Source organism: Cyanistes caeruleus, chromosome 14 (assembly GCF_971803275.1).
Source record: "Cyanistes caeruleus chromosome 14, bCyaCae1.hap1.1, whole genome shotgun sequence".
Classification (NCBI taxonomy): domain Eukaryota; kingdom Metazoa; phylum Chordata; class Aves; order Passeriformes; family Paridae; genus Cyanistes; species Cyanistes caeruleus.
In genome coordinates, this window is record NC_141714.1 from 1,170,786 (window position 1) to 1,192,840 (window position 22,055).

The 22,055-nt window shown below is 56.6% G+C and overlaps 1 protein-coding gene across 8 annotated transcripts; it reads left to right on the forward strand.

The window, feature by feature from the left end:
• The first annotated feature begins 9 nt into the window (after nt 1-9).
• Nucleotides 10-21,280, forward strand: OCRL (OCRL inositol polyphosphate-5-phosphatase). Of its 8 annotated transcripts, none has more exons than XM_086850950.1 (24): nt 10-105; nt 203-282; nt 654-733; nt 1,562-1,600; nt 2,033-2,143; nt 2,216-2,299; nt 2,592-2,712; nt 2,801-2,962; nt 3,809-3,910; nt 4,306-4,420; nt 6,118-6,234; nt 6,371-6,558; nt 7,763-7,874; nt 9,258-9,367; nt 10,264-10,399; nt 11,543-11,653; nt 11,958-12,123; nt 12,285-12,520; nt 15,383-15,406; nt 17,921-18,040; nt 18,274-18,358; nt 18,786-18,913; nt 19,729-19,840; nt 19,943-21,280. In XM_086850950.1, the coding sequence occupies exons 1-24, from the start codon at nt 73-75 to the stop codon at nt 20,065-20,067; spliced, it is 2,697 nt and encodes an 898-aa protein (XP_086707076.1). In that variant the 5' UTR covers nt 10-72; the 3' UTR covers nt 20,068-21,280. The 8 variants fall into 8 exon arrangements, with proteins under 8 accessions (XP_086707076.1, XP_086707069.1, XP_086707072.1 ...); XM_086850943.1 differs by having other exon boundaries at nt 24-105; nt 2,216-2,287; XM_086850942.1 differs by having other exon boundaries at nt 33-105; nt 2,036-2,143.
• Nucleotides 21,281-22,055: the final 775 nt, after the last annotated feature.

Sequence of the window (22,055 nt, forward strand, 5' to 3'; positions counted from 1 at the left end):
TGGGGGCCTCCCGCCGGCAGGGGGCGCCGCTCCCCGCTCCCCGCGCGGGGTCCCGGGAAAGCGAGCGCTGCCATGGAGGCGCGCGCCGCGGGCTGCGGCCTGCTCGTATCCACCGGGCGCGGCGGGGCCGGGCGGGCGGGGGGCAGCGGCGGGGCGGGGCAGGGCAGGCCGGTTACCGGAGCTTTTCTTAACTGCGGCGCAGAGCGTTGCCGGCGCGGAGGTGCGGGCCGGGCGGCGGGAGCCGTGCGTGCTCGGCCTGGAGCGGCGGGCCGGCCGCTACGGGTGAGTGCGAGCCCGGCGGGGCTGCGGGCGCTTCTCCCCCGAGCTGCCGCTGCCGTGGCTGGCGGGGTCCCGGCGGGCTCCTGTCACCCTGCGGGCGGGGACCCGCGGGCCCGGCGCTCCGGAGGTGCCTTCCCGGCTCCCCGGGGCTCCCCCGGCATCCCGAGCGCTGCTGCCCGGTGCTGGACCCGCCCCGCGGCACGGACAGTCCATCAGCCCTGGCTTCTCCCCCGGGTGTCCGCGTCCTGCACCGTCTCGCCTTCCCTTTTCCGAAGCCTAGCGATAAAAATCAAACATTGTGTCTGTACACACGGCTCCCGTGTGTGAGCAGGGCGTTGCTGCCGGGTCTTTACGAGCCTTCCTTCTGTCTGCAGGGTCGTTATTCACTCCCAGGAGAAAGAAAACTCTGATCCGGATTATATTCCCATCAATAGCCGCTTTAAATGTGTGCAAGGTACTGGCTTCTGGGGGGAGGAAGAATCCCCTGCTGTTCATCCACAAACCCCAAATTTAGTGGTGTTTCATGACCTGCCTCCCGAGCATTGAATCCTTTCACTGTGAAACAGCAGCTCACATTTTATGGAATCCCTGGTTCCTCATCCGAGCAGGCTGTCATTCCATGTCAGCATGCAGTTGTGAGGAACTTGGCAGGCTCCAGTGCGTGGTGGGCTTGGCATCATCGCACAGAGCCAACACGCGCAGAACCTGCTGCCAGGGGCTGGGATTTGGTGGCTGCTGGAGTCTGTCTCTCAGGCTTCTCTGCTGTGCCGAGAGCTGGGAGCTGTTGCCTTTTCCTCAATGTTGATATCTAAACTTCCCTACGGTCTAGCAAGCTCTCAGCATCCCACCTGTTGGATCAGGAAGGGCTTTAGGCCTTGTCTTGGAAAAACTTCAATAGCAGCAAGTGGCCCTAGGGCAAATCTTTGTAAGGAGTAAAAGTTCTTTTCCCTGGATTTGCTCATTCCCTTGTGTGCAGTTCAGTGATGTTCTGCCCCTGGTCTTGGCCTGTAGAGAAGTTCTGAAGTTTCTCATCAAGTTGGTCTTTCCCAAAGTAGCTGCACTGATGGGGACAAACCTTCCAGAGAACTGTGTGGTGGGAATGTCCCTGGGGCCTCGTTGGGAGGTGACTCTCGGTCCCGTTAGGAATGTCCAGATGTAAAATAGAGCTCTTTGTTCCTGTCAGGACTCTTGGTGGCTGGTAGCAGGCAGTGTAATTACGTGAGTCCTCAATTACTGCAGCATCCAGCGTCAGCTCTACTGATCCTGTTCTTCTCTTTTCCAGAGGCAGAAGAAACTCTGCTGATTGATATAGCTACAAACAGTAAGTTTCATAAGGGCAGTGCTGTAGCTAAAGGTCCTGTCAGGGAACAGCCACTGGTGCTTGTTTTGCCTCCCAGTCTTCACCCAGGCTCTGTGTTTGTCCTCTGCTCAAACGGGGGTTGTTTTCCCTCTGATGTTGTCATCTGGCTCTGTCAGACACTCAGTTGTCAAGACAGACAAGGTTTGAAATGCAAACGATTGAAATGTTTGCAGTTTTTCTTCCTGCTTTCAGAGCTCTTCTCTGCGAGGTTGCAGCAGGGAGGATTCTGAAAGCCAGGAGAAGTGCTGGGGTTAGCCAAGCAGGGCGGGGGGACCTCAGAAGCACAGGGAGAGTAACTTAGTGCAGGTTTCCATCACAAACAACACCTGAAGCTGGCTGGGAAGCCTGGGTACTGTGAGCCAGCCTGGGCTGACGCAGTGAGTGTGCTTGAAGCAGGCTGCAAGGTCCGGATCCAGGGTGACGAGGCACCGGAGCGGCTCTTCGAGATCCCTGACGAGGAGCGCTGCTTGGGGTTCCTGTCGGAAGTGCAGAGCATACAGGAAGGTGAGCAGAGTTGCCCCTGGGGCTGTGAAATCCTCTGCCAGCAGTTTCTGACAGGGATGGGTTTTTTTGCAGCCCACCTGAAAGCGTCTCTTCCTGAAGCAAAGGACTCGGCCATTTGGCATCAGGTGGAGAAGAGCCTCACAGGTCTGTCTCCAGGTACAGCTGGCTTTGCTGTGGGGCTTGTGCAGTGCTGGGGTGCCCAGGGTAGGAGCTGGGTCTGGCCCTGCTTCCTTGTCTGTTAATTCCCTCCTAAGTGCTGTTTTCACCTTTGTTTTGTGCATGTTAAAGTCCTTCCTGCCTTGACTTGTGGTTAGTGCCCCTTTCTCCAATTTCCAGGGACACACTGTTGATATATTCCTACCATCATTTGGTTTTTTGCTTTCCATGGAGTTAGGTTTTTTCCTTCTTGATTGTTTCTCAGGGTGTTTTTCTTGGATTTTTGTTCCAGGAGCTCTGGGGTTTGAGGATGACTTCAATACTCTGAGCCTAGAAGAGAAAAGGAACATGCAGAACCACCAGGCGGGATCTCGGCGGGAGCCCCCGCCTCCTCCCGTCCCTCAGAATAAGCAGTAAGAAAAGCAGAGGATCTGTTCCCTTTTTCACTTTTCTTCCTAGACAGCAGAAGTAGTTCTAGTGCTGCTCTTGCCTCCTTCCTAGATTTCACCGAGAGAGAGAAGGCACATCCAGAGACCAGCCCAAGGTGACCAACACGATGCGCAAGATGTTTTTGCCCAGCACGCAGTCGGGGCAGAGAGAGGGGCTCATCAAACATGTGCTGGCCAAGAGGGAGAAGGCCTACATCAACCTGCACAACTTCAGGTGAGACCTGGGAGGGAAGGACAGAGCTGGGGGGGTGTTTCCTACGAGCTTGGATCTCACCCAGGATCGGACCCTGGCAGCTGCTGATGTTGCAGCTCAGGTGGCCAATGAGGATGGTACAGCCCAAAGGTCACCAAGTGTCCATGGGGCTCCTTTTATCTTCTCTGGGTGTGTCAGATCTCCCGAGCCTTGGAAAGGCTGGAGCAGGTGGGCAGGAAGACTGAGGACAGATGTCCCACCATAGTGTTGTGGTGTTAAAAGAGCCAGATGTTTGCTGGTGGAATGTCTCACTCCGAGAGGAGCGTCACTGGGAGTGAGCCCAGCCTGGGAGCATTTTCAAGGAGCAGCTGAGGGAGCAGGGGAATCTCAGCCTGGAGAAAAGGAGGCTCAGGGAGGACCTTCTGGCTCTCCCCAACTCCCTGACAGGCTCTGCTCCCAGGGAGCAAGAGAGAGTACAAGAGGAAATGGCCTCAAACTGCACCAGGAAAGGTTCAGGGTGGACAGCAGCAGGAATTTCCCCATGGAATGGGTGGTCAGGCCTTGGCAGGGGCTGCCCAGGGAGGTTTGGAGTCCCCATCCCTGGAGGTGTGCAAGGAATGCCTGGATGTGGCACTCAGAGCTCTGGGCTCGGTGACATGGTGGGGATTGGGCACAGGTTGGACTCGGTGATCCTCAAAGCCCTTGAGGGCTTTTCCAGCCTCAGTGATCCTGTGGCTTTCAGATCCCCCATGGCTGCCACTGCCCCATGCAGGGACAGCTCCCAGTGCGTGCCTGCAGCCACAACACTGCTGTGCTGCTGTGCTTTTCATTGTGTTTTCTAACAGCTCCTCTGCTTTTGTGCTGCAGGTTCTTTGTGGGAACGTGGAATGTGAATGGGCAGTCTCCTGACAGCTTCTTGAATCCATGGCTGGTGTGTGACACGGAGCCTCCGGACTTCTACTGCATCGGGTGAGGGGATCCAGGAGAGCTGGGCTGGGTTTCGGTTCCTGCCGTGCTCTCAGAGGCTGCACAGGGCTGAGCTGTGTCACACAGGGGCTGTCTGAGGGCAAAAAAAGCCATCAGATGAGGCAGAGGATCAGGTTGAACAAAGCCAGCATGACATAATGGATTCTCCTGGAGGCACCTGCAGAGCTTGCTCGTTGTCCTCTGCCTGTTCTCAGGGAGAGGGCTGCTGGGGGTTTGTGCTGGGGTCCCAAAGGCAGTGTGGGGAAATCCTACTGCTTTATTTAGCAAGTGGCCATAAGGAGCTGTTCCTCCAAGGGCTGTTGCTGGAGGTTTCACGTTCCTGTAGGAAGAAGGGGATGTGCAGGAGGGCTGGAGGTTCTAAGCTCTTGGGTTTCCAGGTTCCAGGAGCTGGACCTCAGCACGGAGGCTTTTTTCTACTTTGATTCTACGAAGGAGCAGGAGTGGCTGTCTGCTGTGGAGAGGTTCCTGCACCCTAAGGCTAAGTACAAGAAAGTGAGTTCTGCTCAGTGGCATGGGGGCTTGTCATGGAGCTGGCATGATGGGAGGGGAAAAGGAAATGGGCTTCCCTTGTCCTCCCTGTCCAAGGAGCAAGGCTTGGAGAAACCAAGGGTGGTACTGGGCATGTGCATGCCTGGCCATGTGTCAGATGTGTCAGGTTAAATCTGGAGAGTCTGCTTCTGCGCCACAGCTGTGGGGAAATATTGTGCTTTAAAGCAGAATTTTGTAAAGGTGGGGGACCACCATACCTTTATCGAATAGGAGGTAGTGCCAGGGAAGCAGCAGGTTCAAATTCTCTACCTGTATTACCTTCTCATCCTGTAGTACAGGAGCCAGATGTGTCCTGAGCTGATAAATTAAATGAGTAGCTTTTCCCTGAAGGAATGGGATGATTTATGAAGTGAAATCTTCCAGATGCTGCTGCCTTGAGTCAGAATTGCTTCAGCTGTGGCAGCAGGACTCTGTTCTGGCTCGTTAAGAGCAAGACATTGGTTTTGTCTCTGCTGTGGCAAACCTTCCTGCTGCAGGGACCAGTCCTGGATACATGAATGGGTTTCCCTTTCCTCCTTGGGCTGTGTGTTTGCTGTTACACCCCATCCTGCTTGCTCTGAGCAGGTGTTACAGGGAGTGAAGCAGGAAATGGAGTATCTTGCTGAAATGAGACCTACCAAGGGAGTCACGGCTCAAACTGCAGAGGGATTCCTGCTCCCTCCCCTCCCTTTGCTTCACCTGAGTTTTGGGTGAATTTCTCCCACCTCAGTGACAGGGAGAGCACAGGATATGGATACAGGAGGGGGAAGTGGCTGGAGCTGTAGATAAAGCTTGTGGTCACTTGCAAATTCTGCTCCTGCAGAGCAGACTGGGTGCAGCCCTTACAGCCAAATTCTCTGCTCTCTGCATCTTTCTTCACCCCATAGACTCAGTCCCAACAGATGTGAATGTTTCTGTGCATAGAGGTGAGCATGCAGACTGTGCTGGAACAGGTGAGGCCTTGTCACTGTTTCAGAGTGGTGATAGCACCGTTTTGGAGGTGCAGGAAGGTCACAGATGGGGCAGGGTTGGCTTAGCACACGTACAAGATCAGGAGCAGACCTGAGATCCCCACTGGGACAGGGCACACGAGCAGGGTGTCAGCCTCTGTGGGCTGAGAGATAACTGCTCAGATCCAGAGGGGCCCTTGGCTTTGGGGAACAAGTATTTCCTGAGAAGGAGCCTGTCTGTAGCACAGAGATGCCTTTTGCTACCCTGTGCCTCAGGGAAATGAGAACATCTCTGTGCATTCCCCTCTGCTCTGGAGTCTGCAGTAAGCCAGGGTGAGCTCTGACTCCCACTGCACCTGCCTGGAGCACTCAGAGCCTCCTCTGCCTGTGCTGGTCAGAGCATGGCAAGGGCTGAGACCTGAGTCACAAACCTGCCAGGCATTTATTTGGTTCCTCTTTGCCCAGCCTGTTGTAGGGAGGGACCAGAGTAGGGAATGCAGTGAGCTCAGCACCGCTGACAGCTCCTGGGGGTGACAGGTGGACCCCAAGAACCTTGCTGTGGACAGGAGACCCTTTGGGTTCTCTTGTGCAATTAGGGATTGAGTAGAACACGAGGAACAGGGAGAGGCAGAGCATCAGGCAGAGCAGAGCAGATCAGAGCTTCATTCCCTCTGCCTCTCTGGCAATTCAGGATCCTGTTTATTTTTGCAGGTGCAAATGGTCCGCCTCGTTGGGATGATGTTGCTCATATTTGCTAAGAAGGATCATCTGAGCAATATCAGGGAGATTGTGACAGAGTCTGTGGGCACAGGAGTCATGGGAAAGATGGTGAGTCACCGTGGCCAGCTTGTGGCTTCCCTGTATCCATGCAAGAAGTGGCACAGTCTGGTTTGGTTCACCTGGGCCACCCCTGCCCCTCCCTGTGCCTGCCCCGCTCCAACCCCGCTGCTCCTCCTGTCCCCAGGGCAACAAGGGTGGTGTGGCCATCAGGTTCATGTTCTACAACACCACCTTCTGTGTCGTCAACTCCCACCTGGCTGCCCACGTGGAGGACTTTGAGCGCCGAAACCAGGACTACAAGGACATCTGTGCCCGGATGAGCTTCGTCATCCCCGGTGACAGCCTGTCCGAGCTCAACATCATGAAGCACGAGTGAGTTGTGCCCTTTGGAAGTGGTGTCGAGTGACCCAAGGCACATCAGAGCTGCTGCAGCAGGAGCTTTCATGCACATGAGTTTTCTGGCTTGATGAAATAAATTGAAATCCCAAGGGCTGTGATGCACTGCAGTTCTTGCAGACAAACTGGTCAGCTCCTTGCTGCAGTGCCTTGTGCACCCTGTCCCCAGTGTCCCTCTCCTTGCATTTGTTAATAACTTCTTTTCAGCAGGCCTAAACAGAATACAAATGGTTGGTACTTCTGTAATTAATAGTTAAACCATTTAAAAACCAAAAATGTAGAGTGGATTACTGCAGGAAAAAACTTCAAATATTAGATTATCCCTGATAATCCACTAATGGAAATGTTGAGGTTTGACTATAAACAGGAAGAGCTTTGGTACTAGCAAGAGGTTTAAATTTTAATCTTTAAATGAAACCTTTATGGAGTAAAGAGTGAGTCCCTAAGTGTTTCTTTAGCTGCTGATAGCAAGAAGGCTGTAGGCCTGGAGAGGAGCAGGGTGGGAGCCAGTGCTGGGGAGGGGTGGCTGAAGGCTGCGATGGGAAACAATGTCCAGAAGGTTGTAAACTCCAGGAACTTAATTCTGCTCCTGCTAATTCTGTGTCAGGAGGCCTTGGCTCAGTAGGTGGTGCAGCAGCTCCTGCTCTGGTTGAAGGGAAGGCAGTGAAAAAGCAGCAGGTAAAGCAGGTAAAGCCACATGAGGGACATGGCAGATAGAGCTGGCTCTGCTCAATGAGCTCCACCTCAGTACCAGCTGGACTTTGTGTGAACACTAGTTTTGCATCATTAGAGAGTCTGTGCTGTTCTGTGGCTTTTCTCAGACAAGTGCATTGCTACTAAACCACGTCTTCAGTCTTTGGGGAGTTCCAGAGGAGATGGACTCAGTCCTGTAGGCTCTGCTGTCACTAGAAGTTTCTGCTGTTGGACTCAAATGTCTCCTTTTTGTCTTCCACATGTCTCAGCTTTAACGTGGTTTATAAAGGGGAGCTGTTAACTGCTGGGTGGCCAGGCTGCCCAGAAAAGCTGTGGTTGCCCCATCCCTGGAATTGCTCAAAGCCAACTGGGACAGGGCTTGGAGCAGCCTGGATAATGGAAGTTGTCCCTGTCCATGACAAGATGAGCTTTAAGCTCATTTCCAAACCAGACCATTCCATGATTCTGTGTGTATCTTTGTTTGCAGTGTTGTTATCTGGCTGGGAGACCTGAACTACAGGCTGTGTCTGCTGGATGCCAGTGAGGTGAAGAATCTCATCAGCAGGAACGAGCTGCAGAAGCTGCTGACCTATGACCAGGTCAGTGAAGTCACTCACATTCACCCCATCCCTGGGAAGGCATCTTGGTTCAGGATGTGCCTCTGCTGGGAAGGAGCTGGGGAAGGGGCTGGAGCACAGATCTGGTGAGGAGCATCTGGGTTGCTCAGCTTGGAGAGGAGGAGGCTCAGGGGGACCTTCTTGCTCTCTACAGCTCCCTGCCAGGAGGGTGCAGCCGGGTGGGGGTTGGCCTCTTCTCCAAGGTGACAGCTGGCAGGACAAGAGGAGAGACTTGAGGCCTCAAGTTGTGCCAGGGAGGGGTTCAGGTGGGAAGTTGGGGAAAATATTTTATGGAAAATGCTGTCCAGCCATGGCACAGACTGCCCAGGGCAGTGAGGACCCCATTCCTGGAGGGATTTAGCAGACACATAGAGGTGGCACGTGGGGACATAGGTTAGTTGTGGCCTTGACAGTGCTGGGGGAACAGTTGGACTCAGTGGTTTTGGAGAGCTTTTCCAAGCTATATAATTTCATGACACACTACAATGAGGGTTTGGACACAGGCATTGGACCCTGACAGAGCTCTGGGCGTGCTGCTTGCAACATCTCCCTAAACAAAACCAGATTGTCCATGCTGGGGTGACTCAGGCAGGCACTGTGTAAGTGTGTCCGTGTCTCAGAGCAGGAGTTCTCTTAAACACAAACTGCAAGCTGAACACAGGCATTTGTAACAGCAACAACAGCTGCTGTGATCAGTGTTGTGGAAGAGGTATTGATTTGGAGCCCAGTTTGACCTGAATTCTGTGCTGCCACCTCCCCTGCTCGGCATTCCCTGCAGCACACGGAGGCTGGTGGCAGGTGCCCTTCAGGTGAGGGGTTGCACTTGGGAAACATGAACAACAGTGGTGCAATATCACCTCTGACACAGTTTAACAGTAAATTTGGTTGGTTTTTGCTGTACTGCAGAGCTTCGTGCAGGCTGCAGCTGAGGTCTTAGTGAGGAAAACATCCAGGAGGCTTTTCAGAGGAGTAAAGGAGCAAAGGAGGGTGGTGTCAGGTGGTCAGGCAAGTGCAGTCATGGAGGTTTTCGCTAAAGTGAAATTTTTTTAAAGTGAAATCCAGGGGAAAGATTAATGATGGCAATCTTAAGCATGAAAACTGATGAAAGCATTCAGTAATTAATATTTCCCTTAACTCTTGCTTGATGCTGCCTGCATGTTCTGGTGAGCAGTGTCCATTTGTACTCGGTCTGTTTGGAAAAGATTCCAGTTGTGTTAAAGGTGTGAGGAATGAGAGGCAGTTTGGGGTTGTCTGTGGATCCCACAGGCCTGCAGATCTGCTCTCTGACACCGCTCTGGCAGGGGAGGGTTTCTTGGGTTTGGTTTGGTTTTTTTTTCTTTTTAAAGCTTTCTTTTTCTGCTTTAGCTGAATATTCAGCGCACTCAGAAGAAAGCATTTGCAGATTTCATGGAGGGAGATATTACATTCATCCCCACGTATAAATACGACTCTAAAACAGATCGCTGGGACTCCAGGTACACTGGGCGTGTTTACCCATGACCTAAAACACATTTTCTCAGAAAACCTGATTTCCTGCTTCCTAGAGCTGTGAATACCTGTCAGTGTTGTTTGGCCTTCCTTTCTTTCCTGCTTTCCCCTGTGTGTGTTGACCAGGCACATCCCTTAGAGCTCTGTTGCTGCTGATCCCACTGGATGAGGGCAGGTGAAGTGGGAGCTCAGGTGACACTGCACTAGGGGCTTCTTCTACTACCAGGGACAGGCAAACAATATAAAAAAGGAATTGAAGAGCTAAGGAAACAGGCTCTGTGAGTCACCCTGTCCCCTGACTTGCACACCCACAGGGTGGCTGCAGTGTGATAGCAGCTGTGGTTCCTGCTTGGAGCCTCCCACAGACATGGCTGCATCTGCTGCAGGGGCTGCTCCCAAGGGAGAAACTCCCAAGAAGGACTTTCAAACCATGTGGTGATTGAATTTGCCATGTTTATGAATCAGCAGAGTAGTTAATCTGAGGAGGGATAACCCAGGATTCAGGCTTCACAACATAACAGTGATCACTGAGCAGACTTTCCATAGTGGAAACAGTGAGTGACGGGTTGGACTGTGGGCACACAGGTCTGGCAGCACAAGAAAGTCAGCAGCTTGGGTCACACATGGGTTCAGGCTGTGGAAATGGGCTTGGCTGAGGGTTATTTTGTTTCCTGGTGCTGGAGAGGATGGGATTTTTATCTGCTGTATTGGGAAAGGGGGAGAGAGCAGAAGAAATAACAGAGTTCAAGCTGGGGTTTGTGCTGGGGGTTCATCCCATCACCGCTGTGGTGGTGTGGGTGGAGGGAAGCCTCGTTGGGAGGAGGAGCAGCTGGGATGGTGTGACAGGACTGCTGGATCCCCTGTAACCTGTTTTCCTCTCCAGCGGGAAGTGCCGTGTGCCGGCGTGGTGCGATCGGATCCTTTGGAGAGGAGGGAACATCCAGCAGCTGCGCTACTGCAGTCACATGGAGCTCAAGACCAGCGACCACAAACCCGTCAGCGCCCTGTTCCGCATCGGGGTGGGTGTGTGTGCGCCGGGGCAGCGTCCCAGCACGGCCAGGCCTTGCTGTGGGAGCGCTGCAGGCTCAGGACACCCCTGCTCAGGCTGCTGCAGGAGGGCAGCTGAGCCCAGCTGAGCCTTGCCTGCTGCATGTGCAGCACTGCAGTGGTGACCCCGCTGTGCCCTCCTGCCCACGGAGACACAGCAGGACCTGGACCTGCTGGAGCTGGGCTGTGTCAGATGTGTCATCTGGTTCACACCTCAGTGTCTTCAGGGCACAGTGGCAGCAAATCTGGGTTCTCTGGTGCAGCAAATGGGGACACCCCATGCCCATTTTTGCTACCTCCTGCTCCCTGGGTGGCTCAGGTCACAGGATGGGTCAGGTTGGAAGGGACCACAGTGCTCATCTGGTCCCATCTCCCTACTCCAGCAGGGCCATCCCAGAACACCTGGCACAGAACTGTGTCCAGGCAGAGATTTCACAGCCTCTCTGGGAAATCCATTTCAGTGCTCAGTCACCCACACAGTGAAGAAGTTCTTCCTCATGTTCAGGTGAAACTTCTTGGGATCAGTTCCTGCCCATGCCTCTGGTGCCATTACTGAGCCCCAGGGAGCAGAGCCTGGGCCCTGCTCTGAGCCCTCCCTGCAGACAGGCACAGACAGGGCTGAGAGCCCCTCTCAGCTGTCTCCTCTTGAGGGTGAACAGCCCCAGCTCCCTCAGCCTTTCCTGCTAAGGGAGATGCTCCAGGCCCTGCAGCATCTGTAGTTTCTGCTGGCCCCACTCCAGGAGCTCCATGTCTCTCCTGTACTGGGGAGCCCAGAAATGGACACAGCACTTGATGTGTGCTGAGTAGAACAGGCTGAATCTATTGAAAGAAAAGCCTTTCTCCTCTCCCTCTGCAGAAACAAGGAGTGCTGCAGCATGCCAGTGTTTGCCTCCAGTGATCTCCCAGCTGCGTGACCAGTGGCCAGACAGACCCTGGCAACACCTGCAGGGGTGAAATCCGTAAAGCTGCAGACTGCACACGGGTGTGAGCTCTCAGCCTTGCAGCTACAGAAGCAAGTGCTTAGAGAAACAATTCACTTCTGCAGTTTGCTCATGATCAAGGGAGTTCCTGGAAAGCCAGTCAGAAGCTTTGCTGAGTGTTTTTGTGTCCCACAGGTGAAAGTTGTGGATGAGCAGAAGTATCGGAAGCTGTTTGAAGATATTGTTCGTATAATGGACAGGATGGAGAACGACTTTCTTCCTTCACTGGAGCTGAGCAGGAGAGAGGTGAGGATGACACTGGGGTCACTGTCACTGCCCAAACACAGCAGCCTTCAAAGTGCCTGATCTTCTTTCAAAAGACTTTGTTTCAATAAGCTGGATTATAGGAAATTGAACTCTATCCTTTATCTTACCATCAGGAATTGGGTTAGCAAGGACATGTTGTCTTGGCTCCTTGGCAGGACTTCTGTGAGGAGTTCTGCATTGGGTGGGCTCCTCTCAGCCATGGGGGGCCACTGCAGGGTCCATGGGGAGCTGGCCATGGGCCATATCCTGCCCACTAACCTCTTGATTTCTCTTTGCTCTGCAGTTTGAGTTTGAGAATGTGAAGTTCCGTCAGCTGCAGAAACAGAAGTTCCAGATTACCAATAATGGGCAGGTCACCTGTCACTTCTCCTTCATCCCAAAGCTCAATGACAGCCACTACTGCAAGCCATGGCTTCGGGCCGAGCCCTGTGAAGGTTACCTGGAGCCAGGTGAGTGTACTGCTGTACACCCCCCATCCCATCTCCACTCAGTCCTTCCTGTCTTCCCTCTGTCCCACCTTCCTTGCCATCACCATTGTCTGTTTGTCTTTCCTGTTGTGTCTGTTTGTCCTGGTGATGGCTGTGTTGCTGAGAGCTCGGGTATGTTGCAGATGAGAGCACAGAGATCTCCCTGGACGTGTACGTCAGCAAGGACTCGGTCACCCTGCTGAACTCTGGCGAGGATAAAATCGAGGATATCCTTGTCCTGCACCTGGACCGAGGGAAGGACTATTTCCTGACCATCAGTGGGACCTACCTGCCCAGCTGCTTCGGCACCTCGCTCGAGGCCTTGTGCCGGATGAAGCGACCCATCCGAGAGGTTCCAGTCACCAAGCTCATCGACCTGGTGAGTTCTGAGCAGCTCTTCTAACTCAGAGAGAGAGGCCTGCTTCCCTTCTGATTGCTCCCAAAAGCAGGAGCAGTGCCTGCAGCTTGGGTTGTCTGTGCTGGCTCTGAGCTGAATCACTTCACAGAGCTTGAGGTGCTCTTTTATTCTTCCTGTCTACCACAGCTAATGGCTTTTGACAGCCTGTACTTTGTCCCTTTTTTCTGAGTAGGCTCTAAATATTGTTTGGTGGGACCAAAAAGAGATGCCAGCACCTTCTGCTGGTGTTACTGGTGCTGGCAGGCTCAGCTGGGTGGCACTATGGTGTCATAAGAGATGTGACTGGGGTCCTGTCACCCAAGGTATGTGGGCTTCTTCTGCCATGCTGAGTGCCCCAGGGGCCTTTTCCTTCTGGATGCATTCCCACTGCTCAGGGGCAGCAGCAGGCAGAAGCAGAGGACCAGAGGAAAGTCTGTGGTGTGGGAGTGGGGTGCTGAAGGACACAGCTCAGCAGATGAGCAATGTCACAGCCTCTCTGGCCATTTCCTCCCACACCAGCCACAGTGGGAGATAATGCCTCGAGTGAGAATAGCTCATCAGGGAGAGATCTCTCTGTGGTGCAGCAAACTGTTCCTCCCCCCAGCCTTTGCCAGCCCCAGCATCAATATTCCTCCTCCCACAGCTCCTTGTGTGCATGAGAGAGGGTGCAGTGGTGCCCTTGTCACCTCTTGTCCTTTGGGCACTCTCAGCTGTTTCTGGGCTTGTCCCATTTTGGGGATGTAATTCTGCTTTCCAGGCTGGCTTCACTCCTCTCTCCTTTCCTGGCTGTGTTCCAATGAGGTGCAGCAGCTCCCTAGTGCCAGTTCATGTCCCTGTTCTTGTTCAGCCAGCAGAGACCTTTCTTTCTGTCCACCTGAAAGCTCAGCCCCCTTGTTTGAGTCTCTCTGCCATGTGATACCTTTCCTTTCCTCTCCTCACAGTCTCACCCTTACCTGAGGGGTTTTTATCTAGTGAGCTGCTGCTTTTCCACCTCTGTAGATCTGACAGCTTCCACTCCCATAGCTTCCCCATTTCCTGATCCCTTCAGCAGCTCTCCATTTCCTCTCCCTGCCTCTTGCAGTTCCAGAGCTGGAAAAAGCAGGTGGAAAAGCAACCAGTGAAATGTTCCAGACCCACTTCTAGAACAAGACTGACTCTGAAACAAATCCTCAGAAACCTGAGGAGCCTGAAGCCTGGATCAGGCTGGACCTGGGGAGGCAGATGCTGTATCTTGCCGCCTGGATCCTGCCTGGCCTGGAGCATTTGGGTGCAGTTCCCTGAGTTTTGGTGCTGCTCAGGCTGTGTGTTAAGAACTTCCTGCACTTGCATGGGCTCATCCTTTGCTGCATCCAGCGTTTTCCTCAGCCTGGCTAGACTTTGTGTGTGGCTCTCAGGGAGAGAAGTCTGGAGATGCGGTCCCTGGGGGCTGAGGTGGGTGGGTGGGGGTAGCACCGTGTAGGTGGGAGTTTGGGAGGGGCTCTCCTGCTTTTCCCAGGAGGGAGACACTGACACACGGCTGCTGGCACTTGAGCACCTCTCATTTGGGATTTCAGTATTAGTGTCTCATCCTGTTTTTCCTTTGGATCCTACTCTGGGTTTTAAAAAGCCTCTTGAAGAACGCCTGTCAGGAACAGGTGAGTCTTGTGGAGCAGATCATGCTGAAGGCTCAACATTAGAGAGAAATTGTTCCCTGTAAGGCTGGGGAGGCCCTGGCACAGTTTTCCCAGAGCTGCCCTATCCCTGGCAGTGTCCAAGGCCAGGTTGGAAGGGGCTTGCAGCAGCCTGGGGTCCCTGCACATGGCAGGGGGTGGAATGAGATGAGCTTTAAGCTCATTCCCAACCCAAAGCACTCTGATTTTCACTCTCTGAGCAGCCAGGCTCAGGCTGGGGGGTGAGGTGGGGATGACTCATCCGGTACAAAAGTGCAGGTGGCTGTCTGCCCTCCCAAACCTGTCACTGTGTCCCTCCCCTGTGCCTCAGGAGAGGAACCTGTGCCAGCTCCTGTTCCGAGCAAGCTGTTCCCGGGAAGAGGCCGGTCTGTTGGAGCTCAGGGAGCCTCCAGAGGAAGCAAACACTGCAGAGGCCACAGGGGAGCCTGAGATGCTGCTCTCTCCTGGTGTCCCCATGCCATGGGAGCTGCAGCTGCTCCCAGCTCAGCCTGGCACTGCGTGGGGCTGTTCCCAAGCTTGGTCTGCCAGGACTGGGCATGGACAGCCTGCTTCCGTTCCCTGCCACAGACCCCACCAGCAGTGTCCAGGGATGGCTGCCCGGGGATGCTGAGGCCTTGGCTGTGCTGCCAGAGGGCTTGGCACACTCCTCTGTGCTGTGCTAATGCTCTTAGGCTGCAGCAGCAGCCGGGTTTGAGCACAAACCTTCATTTCCCTGACCCTGCCGAAAGCTGCTTTGGGGCCCTGTGAGCTCCACAGCTGCCACACGCTCGGAAACACAGATTTAGCCCAGGGAACGTTTTATCTCTGGTCTGGTCACAAGGGAAGATGGCTGAAATAACACAGGGACAGAGATTGTGACCAGGGAACGCCGTCCTGGCGGACACATCTCACCTGCCCATGGCCCGGCTGCTGGCCAGTGCTGCCCAAGCCCCTCCGAGGGGCTTCCAGAAATGCTGGGGCTGTGCAGCATGTGAGCAGGATTGTTGCTAATTGGCAGGCAAATCTCTCCACAGGTTTAACTTTGGCCGTGTCAGCAAAATGTGTGAAGGTCCTGGTGTTCAGTGGGTTCTTGTAATGCAAATTAGGCTTCTGCTTAATCACAAGAGATAATCCAAGAGTGCTTTCTCCCTCTTAACCACACTTTTTCCTCTCCTCTCTTTCCTGCTGCTCTCAGGAAGAAGACAGCTTCTTAGAAAAGGTAACACAAGCAATTGCTGTGTGGCAGTCTGCTTCTCAGCGGTGTGTTTGTCAAGAAGGAGAGCTTTTCCCTTGTTTTGTGTGGCAGAGGGAAGGGGAGGGGAGCACAGAGGGGACACAGCTGCCAGCAAAGCTTCTTAGCACAGCTGTGGGCTGGATGAGAGCATGGAGAAGCACACAGTGACCCCGGAGCCAAGCCCAACTGAGATGTTAAAGCTCACCAAATTTGCTCCTGGAGAAAAAAAATTGTTCTCCTGATCCTGACAGCAATGCTGGATATTCCCAAAAGAGACTGGCAGCCTTTGACATCCCTGTGAGCATAAGGAGGGGTTCACCACAGCATCCTCTCAGACCTGTGGGAAGAGGGCTGGAGCAGGAAACTCGGGCTCCTTCCATCTGGTTGTGTCCCGGTGGAGGCTGAGGGAGGGCCTGGTGCAGGAGATGGATGTTCCTGTGCCTCCTCAAGCGGTGAAGCTGGGGCTGCTGGCTCTGATGGCCACCGTGCCCAGGGGGATCCTGCTTCCCTTGGCACCGTGCCCTGTGCTGGAGCCAAGCAGGGAACGTGGCCTGGAGAGCAAGGGGGAGATGCTGGGGGTGTTGATGCTCTCAGGGGGGAGATGCTGGGGGTGTTGATGCTCTCTGGGGGGAGATGCTGGGGGTGTTGATGCTCTCAGGGGGGAGATGCTGGGGGTGTCATGCTGTCCCTGCGCTGGCTCTGGCATCTGTAAATGGTTTGAGCTGGTTCTGCCCCGGTTTCCCAGTGTGAGCTGTTCCTTTCAGGGCTGTCAGCACAGTGGCAGAGTACAACAGGAGAGGAAGGAACGTTCCCTCCCCCAGAGGGGATCGAGCTGGGCTGTTTAACCACATGAAGCTCACAGACTCCCTCCTGGCAGAGGAGAAGGGAGGAATTTTAGTATTTCTTTGGTTCTTGCTTTGCTTCGCTTCTGGGAGCTCCTTCCCGTGGCAAGGACGTGGCGGTGCCGCCCTTCCTCGGAGGCGCCAGGAGAGGGCGCTCGGGGCCCGGCGCTCCCGCCTCCTGTTCCTGTTACTATCCCTGCCCCTGTCCCTGCCCCTGTCCCTGCCCCTGTCCCTATCCCTGTCCCTATCCCTGTCCCTATCCCTGTCCCTATCCCTGTTCTGTCCCTGCCCCTGTTCCTATCCCTGTTCTGTCCCTGCCCCTGTTCCTGTCCCTGTTCTGTCCCTGTTCCTATCCCTGTTCTGTCCCTGTTCCTATCCCTGTTCTGTCACTGTTCCTATCCCTGTTCTGTCCCTGTTCCTATCCCTGTTCCTGCTCCTGCTCCTATCCCTGTCCCTGCTGCTGTCCCTGCGCCTGTCCCTGCTCCTGCTTCTGCCCTTGCTCCTCCTCCTCCTTCTCCTCTGCCCCAGGCACCTCCAGCCTTCTCCTCTTCCCTGAGGACCTGGCATCTCCAGCATGGGCATCTCCACAGCTCTCCCAGTCATGCCTAGGGCCACTCCAGTGATGCCCTGGCACAGGGGGTTTCTGTAGAAGAGCCTCAGGAAGCCTGGGAAGTGTCCACAGCCCTGGGAGAGGGTCTGCAGCTCTCTTCCCTCTCAGAGGAATTCTCTAATGCTCCTGCCCCGACCTTCCCAGTGCACGTGGCTGTGCAGCCAGGACTGCTCATCTCCTGGCAGGGTCAGACCCGGGGCTGACGGAGCTGTGCCGTGCCATGTGGCAACTGGGGCTACTGCCCGTGCCACCAGGGCTCGTGCCAAGCCGGGGTGTGTCTGGGCACAGCAGGGAGGTCACCCCTGGCTGCTGTCAGTGGCTGTGTGTGCTGCAAGGACAGTGTGGCAGCTGTTGCCTCAGCTGGAGCAAGGTGCTTTCTGTGTGGCTTGGGGGCTCCTCTGCTGGTGGCGGGGTTGTGTCCCTGCTTGTGCTGGCTCCTGGGTGCTTTGGGAGTGCTGGGCATGGCTTCCTCCCTGGAGGAATAGGAGTGATCATGAAGTGAGAGTAAAATCAAGCCAAGAGCCTGGATCTGGTTAAAGCTCAGTGTGATGGAGACGCCTGAGCCGTGGAGCTCGTCAGCTGCTCCACAGCAGGAGCTGTGACAGAGCTGCTGTGTACTCAGTGAGAGCCATCCTGGGGAAACCAGGGCAGGAACTGGAGGAATCAGGACGGCTCCAGAGCCCCGAAGGCAGCCGTGGCTGGAGCAGCCGCAGTCAGGGAAGGCGAGGGCTGGGTGGGCTGGGGCTCCGGGACTCGCTGGCTCCCAGCCCCTGCTGCCTGCGGGCTGCAAGCTGGGCCGGGGCTCTGTGGGCAGCCAGAGCCCCCTCCCGGGGGGCTGAGGGGGCTGGGGCTGCTGCAGAGAGCGGGCAGGTTGTTCCATGGGGCAGCAGGAGGGAGAGGAGCCAGGACCAGGAGCAGTGGCTGGTGCTGTGACAGTGAGTCAGGGCTCGAGCACCCTGGGGTTCTGCTGCCTCCCCTCTCCCAGCTTTCCCTACCTGGGACTAACGGCCTGAGGTCTCGCTGAGCCCTTGTGTGCTTTCTCCCCAGGAGAAATCCATCCTGCAGATGGGCTCCCTGGACAGCGAGGAGGCAAGTGAGGTGCCACTGCAGGTGCCAAAGGAGATCTGGCTCTTGGTGGACCATCTATTCAAGCATGCCCTTCACCAGGTGAGAGGGAGGGTGAGGTAGAGGGCCTCTGCCATGATGGAGCTCTCGTGGTGACCTGGTTCCTCACAAGCACCTGGAGATCAGCTCCAGTTCGGTGTTTTCAGGGCAAGGCTTTTCCCTGTGCTTGAGGCACTGGCTGGGTGTCCTGGGCTTCCCCACTCACTGGGAGTCACCATCTGCCTCAGCCTTTGTGGAGAAGGTGACTTACTCCATCCCTGTGCTGTTTTTGACAGGAGGACCTGTTCCAGACTCCAGGCATGCAGGAAGAGTTGGAGCAGATCATTGACTGCCTGGACACCAGCATTCCTGAGACAATCCGTATCCTTCCGTGATGTATCTCAGCTCTGCTGGGAGAGTTCGCTCTCAGGAGAGCTTTGTCTGTCACCGTTACCCTGGCAGGAGGAGTTCCCCTTGAGTCCCCTACAGCTTCTCTGAAAGTCAAATCTGTGCTGGCCAAAGCAGCTGGGGGCTCTGGAAGCTTCTGCAGGGCTGTGCCAAGCACAGGAGCTGGGATACTGAGGAGATGGTGTGGAGGAGAGGTTCATGGAGCGGGGGGCTCCTGTGCAGCCAGAGGGTGGGAAAATGCAGTGCAGGGTGAATGGAGCAGTGTTTTCCATGGGTGGGGGACAGTGGAGGAGGAGGAGAGGTTAGACAGGCAGGGAACTTGAGTGAGCTCCAGCAAGATGAGCATCTGGGGAGGGAGGGGATCTCTGATCAGCATGACCCTTGATTCCCAGTGCTCCAGCGGGCAGTAATCACTCTGTGGCTGAAGCTCTCCTCATCTTCCTGGAGGCTCTGCCAGAGCCTGTGATCTGCTATGAGCTGTACCAGCGGTGCTTGGAGGGGTCCCACAGCAGCCGGCTTTGCCGACAGGTGCAGGCGGGGCTGTGCTGGCCTGTGGGGCTGTGCTGGCCTGGCGTGTGGGGCCGTGCTGGCCTGTGGGGCCGTGCTGGCCTGTGGGGCTGTGCTGGCCTGGCCTGTGGGGCTGTGCTGGCCTGGCCTGTGGGGCTGTGCTGGCCTGGCCTGCGGGGCTGTGCCGGCCTGGCCTGTGGGGCTGTGCCGGCCTGGCCTGTGGGGCTGTGCTGGCCTGCGGGGGCTGTGCCGCCCTGTGGGGCTGTGCTGGCCTGGCCTGTGGGGCTGTGCTGGCCTGGCCTGTGGGGCTGTGCTGGCTCAGGGCTGCTCCTGCTGCCCTGGGCTGGGCCCTGCTCCCTGCCCAGGGGCTGGCAGTGCCTCTGGCAGGGTGGGCAGCTCTTCCAGAGAGACCACAAGTGAGCCCTGTCTCACCCTGAGCACGTGGGGAGCAGGGAGGGGCCGAGCCAAGCCAGGTTCTGAGGGCTTGAGCACCTGCTCACAGTGCAGGACAATTCCTGTCCTTCCATGGAGGGCTGTGCGTGGCTCTTAACATCTGGTGGGGCAGCAAGCCAGGCCTGGCATGTCCCTGAGCAGAGGGAGATGTTTTGTGGCAGTGAGAGCCGGGATGTGACTGGAAACAAGCAGGAAGCAGCCCCAAAGCAGTGGGGGCTTTTTCCAGCTTTCCTTGAAGCAGTGTCACCACGAGCCACAGCCCACAGGTGCCATCAGCACTGGGCTGCAGCTGTGGGTGCGTTGCTGTGGCTCCTGGAGTGCCACACGTGCCCAGGCTGCAGCAGCGGGAGCCAGGAGAGCTTCCTGACACCATTTCCCTGCAGGTGATCCTTCAGCTGCCGAGCTGCCACCGCAACGTGTTCCGGTACCTGATGTCCTTCCTGCGGGAGCTGCTCAGGTACTCGGAGGACAACAACGTCAGTGCCACCATGATCGGTGAGTGTTGTTCCTCTGCAGCCCTCGCTCCGTCCCAGCCTCCTCCTGCACCTCCCAAGGTGTTTGTTCCTCACCAGGGACTGATTTTACCTGCCTCCACAGCCGCCCTGTTCTCCAGCCTCCTCCTGCGCCCTCCGCCCAACCTGATGGCCAAGCAGAGCCAGCAGGACCGCCAGCGTGCCATCAACTTCCTCACCAGCTTCCTGCTCGCCGGGGACGACGAGTGACTCGTGCCGTGTGCCAAAGCCGGGCCCGCGCTGCAGCCGGGCCTCTCTCAGCTCCGAGGGGTAAAGGCTCCAAGCTCTGCAAGTGCCGTGTTTACAGTGGGAAGGGACGCTCCCCTCCTCGCCTCGCCACACCCCACGCTGCAGAGGCACCGCTCACCGCGCCGCCATCCACCTCCGGAGCCTCGGCTTCCCGCGGGAGCCGGCCGGATGTGGCGGTACCCGAGCACTGTGCCAGCGCCCGTCGTCCCGTGGCAGCGTCACCGGGCGTCCAGGTCACGCTTCTCTCTGTGTCACCCCCATCTGCCAGGAGCTGCTGTGGAGAGGGGTGGGGATGGCCAGTGCTCTGGGTGGCACGGCGCGTCCCTCCGGCGCCGGGTACGCGTGTACTGCCCAGACTGCAACGTGTGCCACCCTCTGCCACACAGCCCTGCCAGCCCTGCTGCCATCACTGTGCTATGGACCGTGCTCACCCAGGAAAGGTTGTTTGGACATTCGGCCTCTCCCCTTCGGCAGGGCCTTTCCCCTCTCCCCTCCCTCCCAGGACACGAGGCCTCGGCACACAGCTCTGTCCCTGCACACCCCGTTCTGCCCTCACTTTCCTCTCCCTTCCCTGCCCCATTTCCCCCAAGGACACGGGATGGTGGCTGGCTCACAGTGGCCAGGGTCAGGTGGAGCCACGAGCTGCCCTCTGTGTGTCTTGAGCAGGATGGGAGGCCTGTCCCTCCAGGCCAGCCTGCAGTGTGGGGGTGGGACAGGCTGGCTGCCCAGGTGCCACCAGATGGAGTCTGTTCTCCTCCTGGGGTGCTAGCAGAGGGTGCAGGTTTGGGGGAGTAAGAGGAGCCAGAAATGCTCCCTGGGGGCCAGAGGAGCAGCTGGCGGGGCTGCGGTGCAAGGGTCACACCCAGCTGGCTGAGGGGACAGCCTAGGGCTGGTGACAGGGTACAGCAGTGGCCTGTCCCACCAAAACACTACGAGGCCTGTGGGGCCACGGGGCCTCAGGTGAGGGAGGCCAAAGCCAAGGGGAGAGGGTTGTGGTCACAGAGCCCCTGCCGGAGCCTGGTTAGCCCAGGATGTCATGTGGCCCTGTGGTCCCCATGCACTGGCTGAGCTGCCACGGGCTCCCTTCCCTTCTGCCTTTTTCTTTTCCTTAAAATTTTTAAATTACATAATTTATTGGGAAACCATTCGTTCCAAATAAACCTCTGTTGTGCAAGGCCTGGGGGCTGCGCGGGGCGCGCCTGCCCTCCCTGGGGCAGCTCTGCAGTGTCACGGAGTGACGGAGCCTGGAGCTCGGCTGGGCCCGTGCTGGTACCGTGCCCATGCTGTGCCCGTGCCGTGCCAGTACCATACCCATGCTGTGCCTGTGCTGTGCCCGTACTGGGCTGTGCCTGTGCTGGGCTGTGCCTGTGCCATGCCCGTGCTGTGCCCGTGCCGTGCCGGTACCGTGCCCGTGCTGTACCTGTACGGTGCCGGTACCGTGCCCGTGCTGTGCCCGTGCCGTGCCGGTACCGTGCCCGTGCTGTGCCTGTGCCGTGCCGGTACCGTGCCCGTGCTGTGCCTGTGCCGTGCCGGTACCGTGCCCGTGCTGTGCCTGTGCTGTGCTGGTACCGTGCCCGTGCTGTGCCCGTGCTGTGCTGGTACCGTGCCCGTGCTGTGCCTGTGCCGTGCCGGTACCGTGCCCGTGCTGGCCGTGCCCAGGGCCCGGCACTGCTGCAAGCCTGCGTGTCCTGCCGCAGGAAGCGGTGGCCGGTGTCATCTCCATCTGCTTCCTGCCGGCTCCTTGGGAGCAGGGCTGTGTCTGGGCAGCTGCTCCCGTGCTGTCACCGAGGTGACCAGCGCAAGGTGCCGGCATTGTTCCCGTGACCACCACATTCCTGCCACTGCCGGAGGAAATGCCTGATGCTCCCTGGGGATGGGACAAAGGCTGGGCCTGCCCATCCTCCTCCTCAGGAGGGGACCCTGGGGGCTGTTGGGGTGCAGCTCTGGGG

What these genes read in the sequence shown, in the direction of transcription:
- OCRL (XM_086850950.1), top strand. Translation starts at nt 73, where the DNA reads ATGGAGGCGCGCGCCGCGGGCTGCGGCCTGCTC. An exon ending in CCTCACAGGTCTGTCTCCAG is followed by an intron (nt 2,300 to 2,591) that starts GTACAGCTGGCT and finishes TTTTTGTTCCAG; the next exon opens with GAGCTCTGGGGTTTGAGGAT. An exon ending in CCCGTCCCTCAGAATAAGCA is followed by an intron (nt 2,713 to 2,800) that starts GTAAGAAAAGCA and finishes CCTCCTTCCTAG; the next exon opens with ATTTCACCGAGAGAGAGAAG.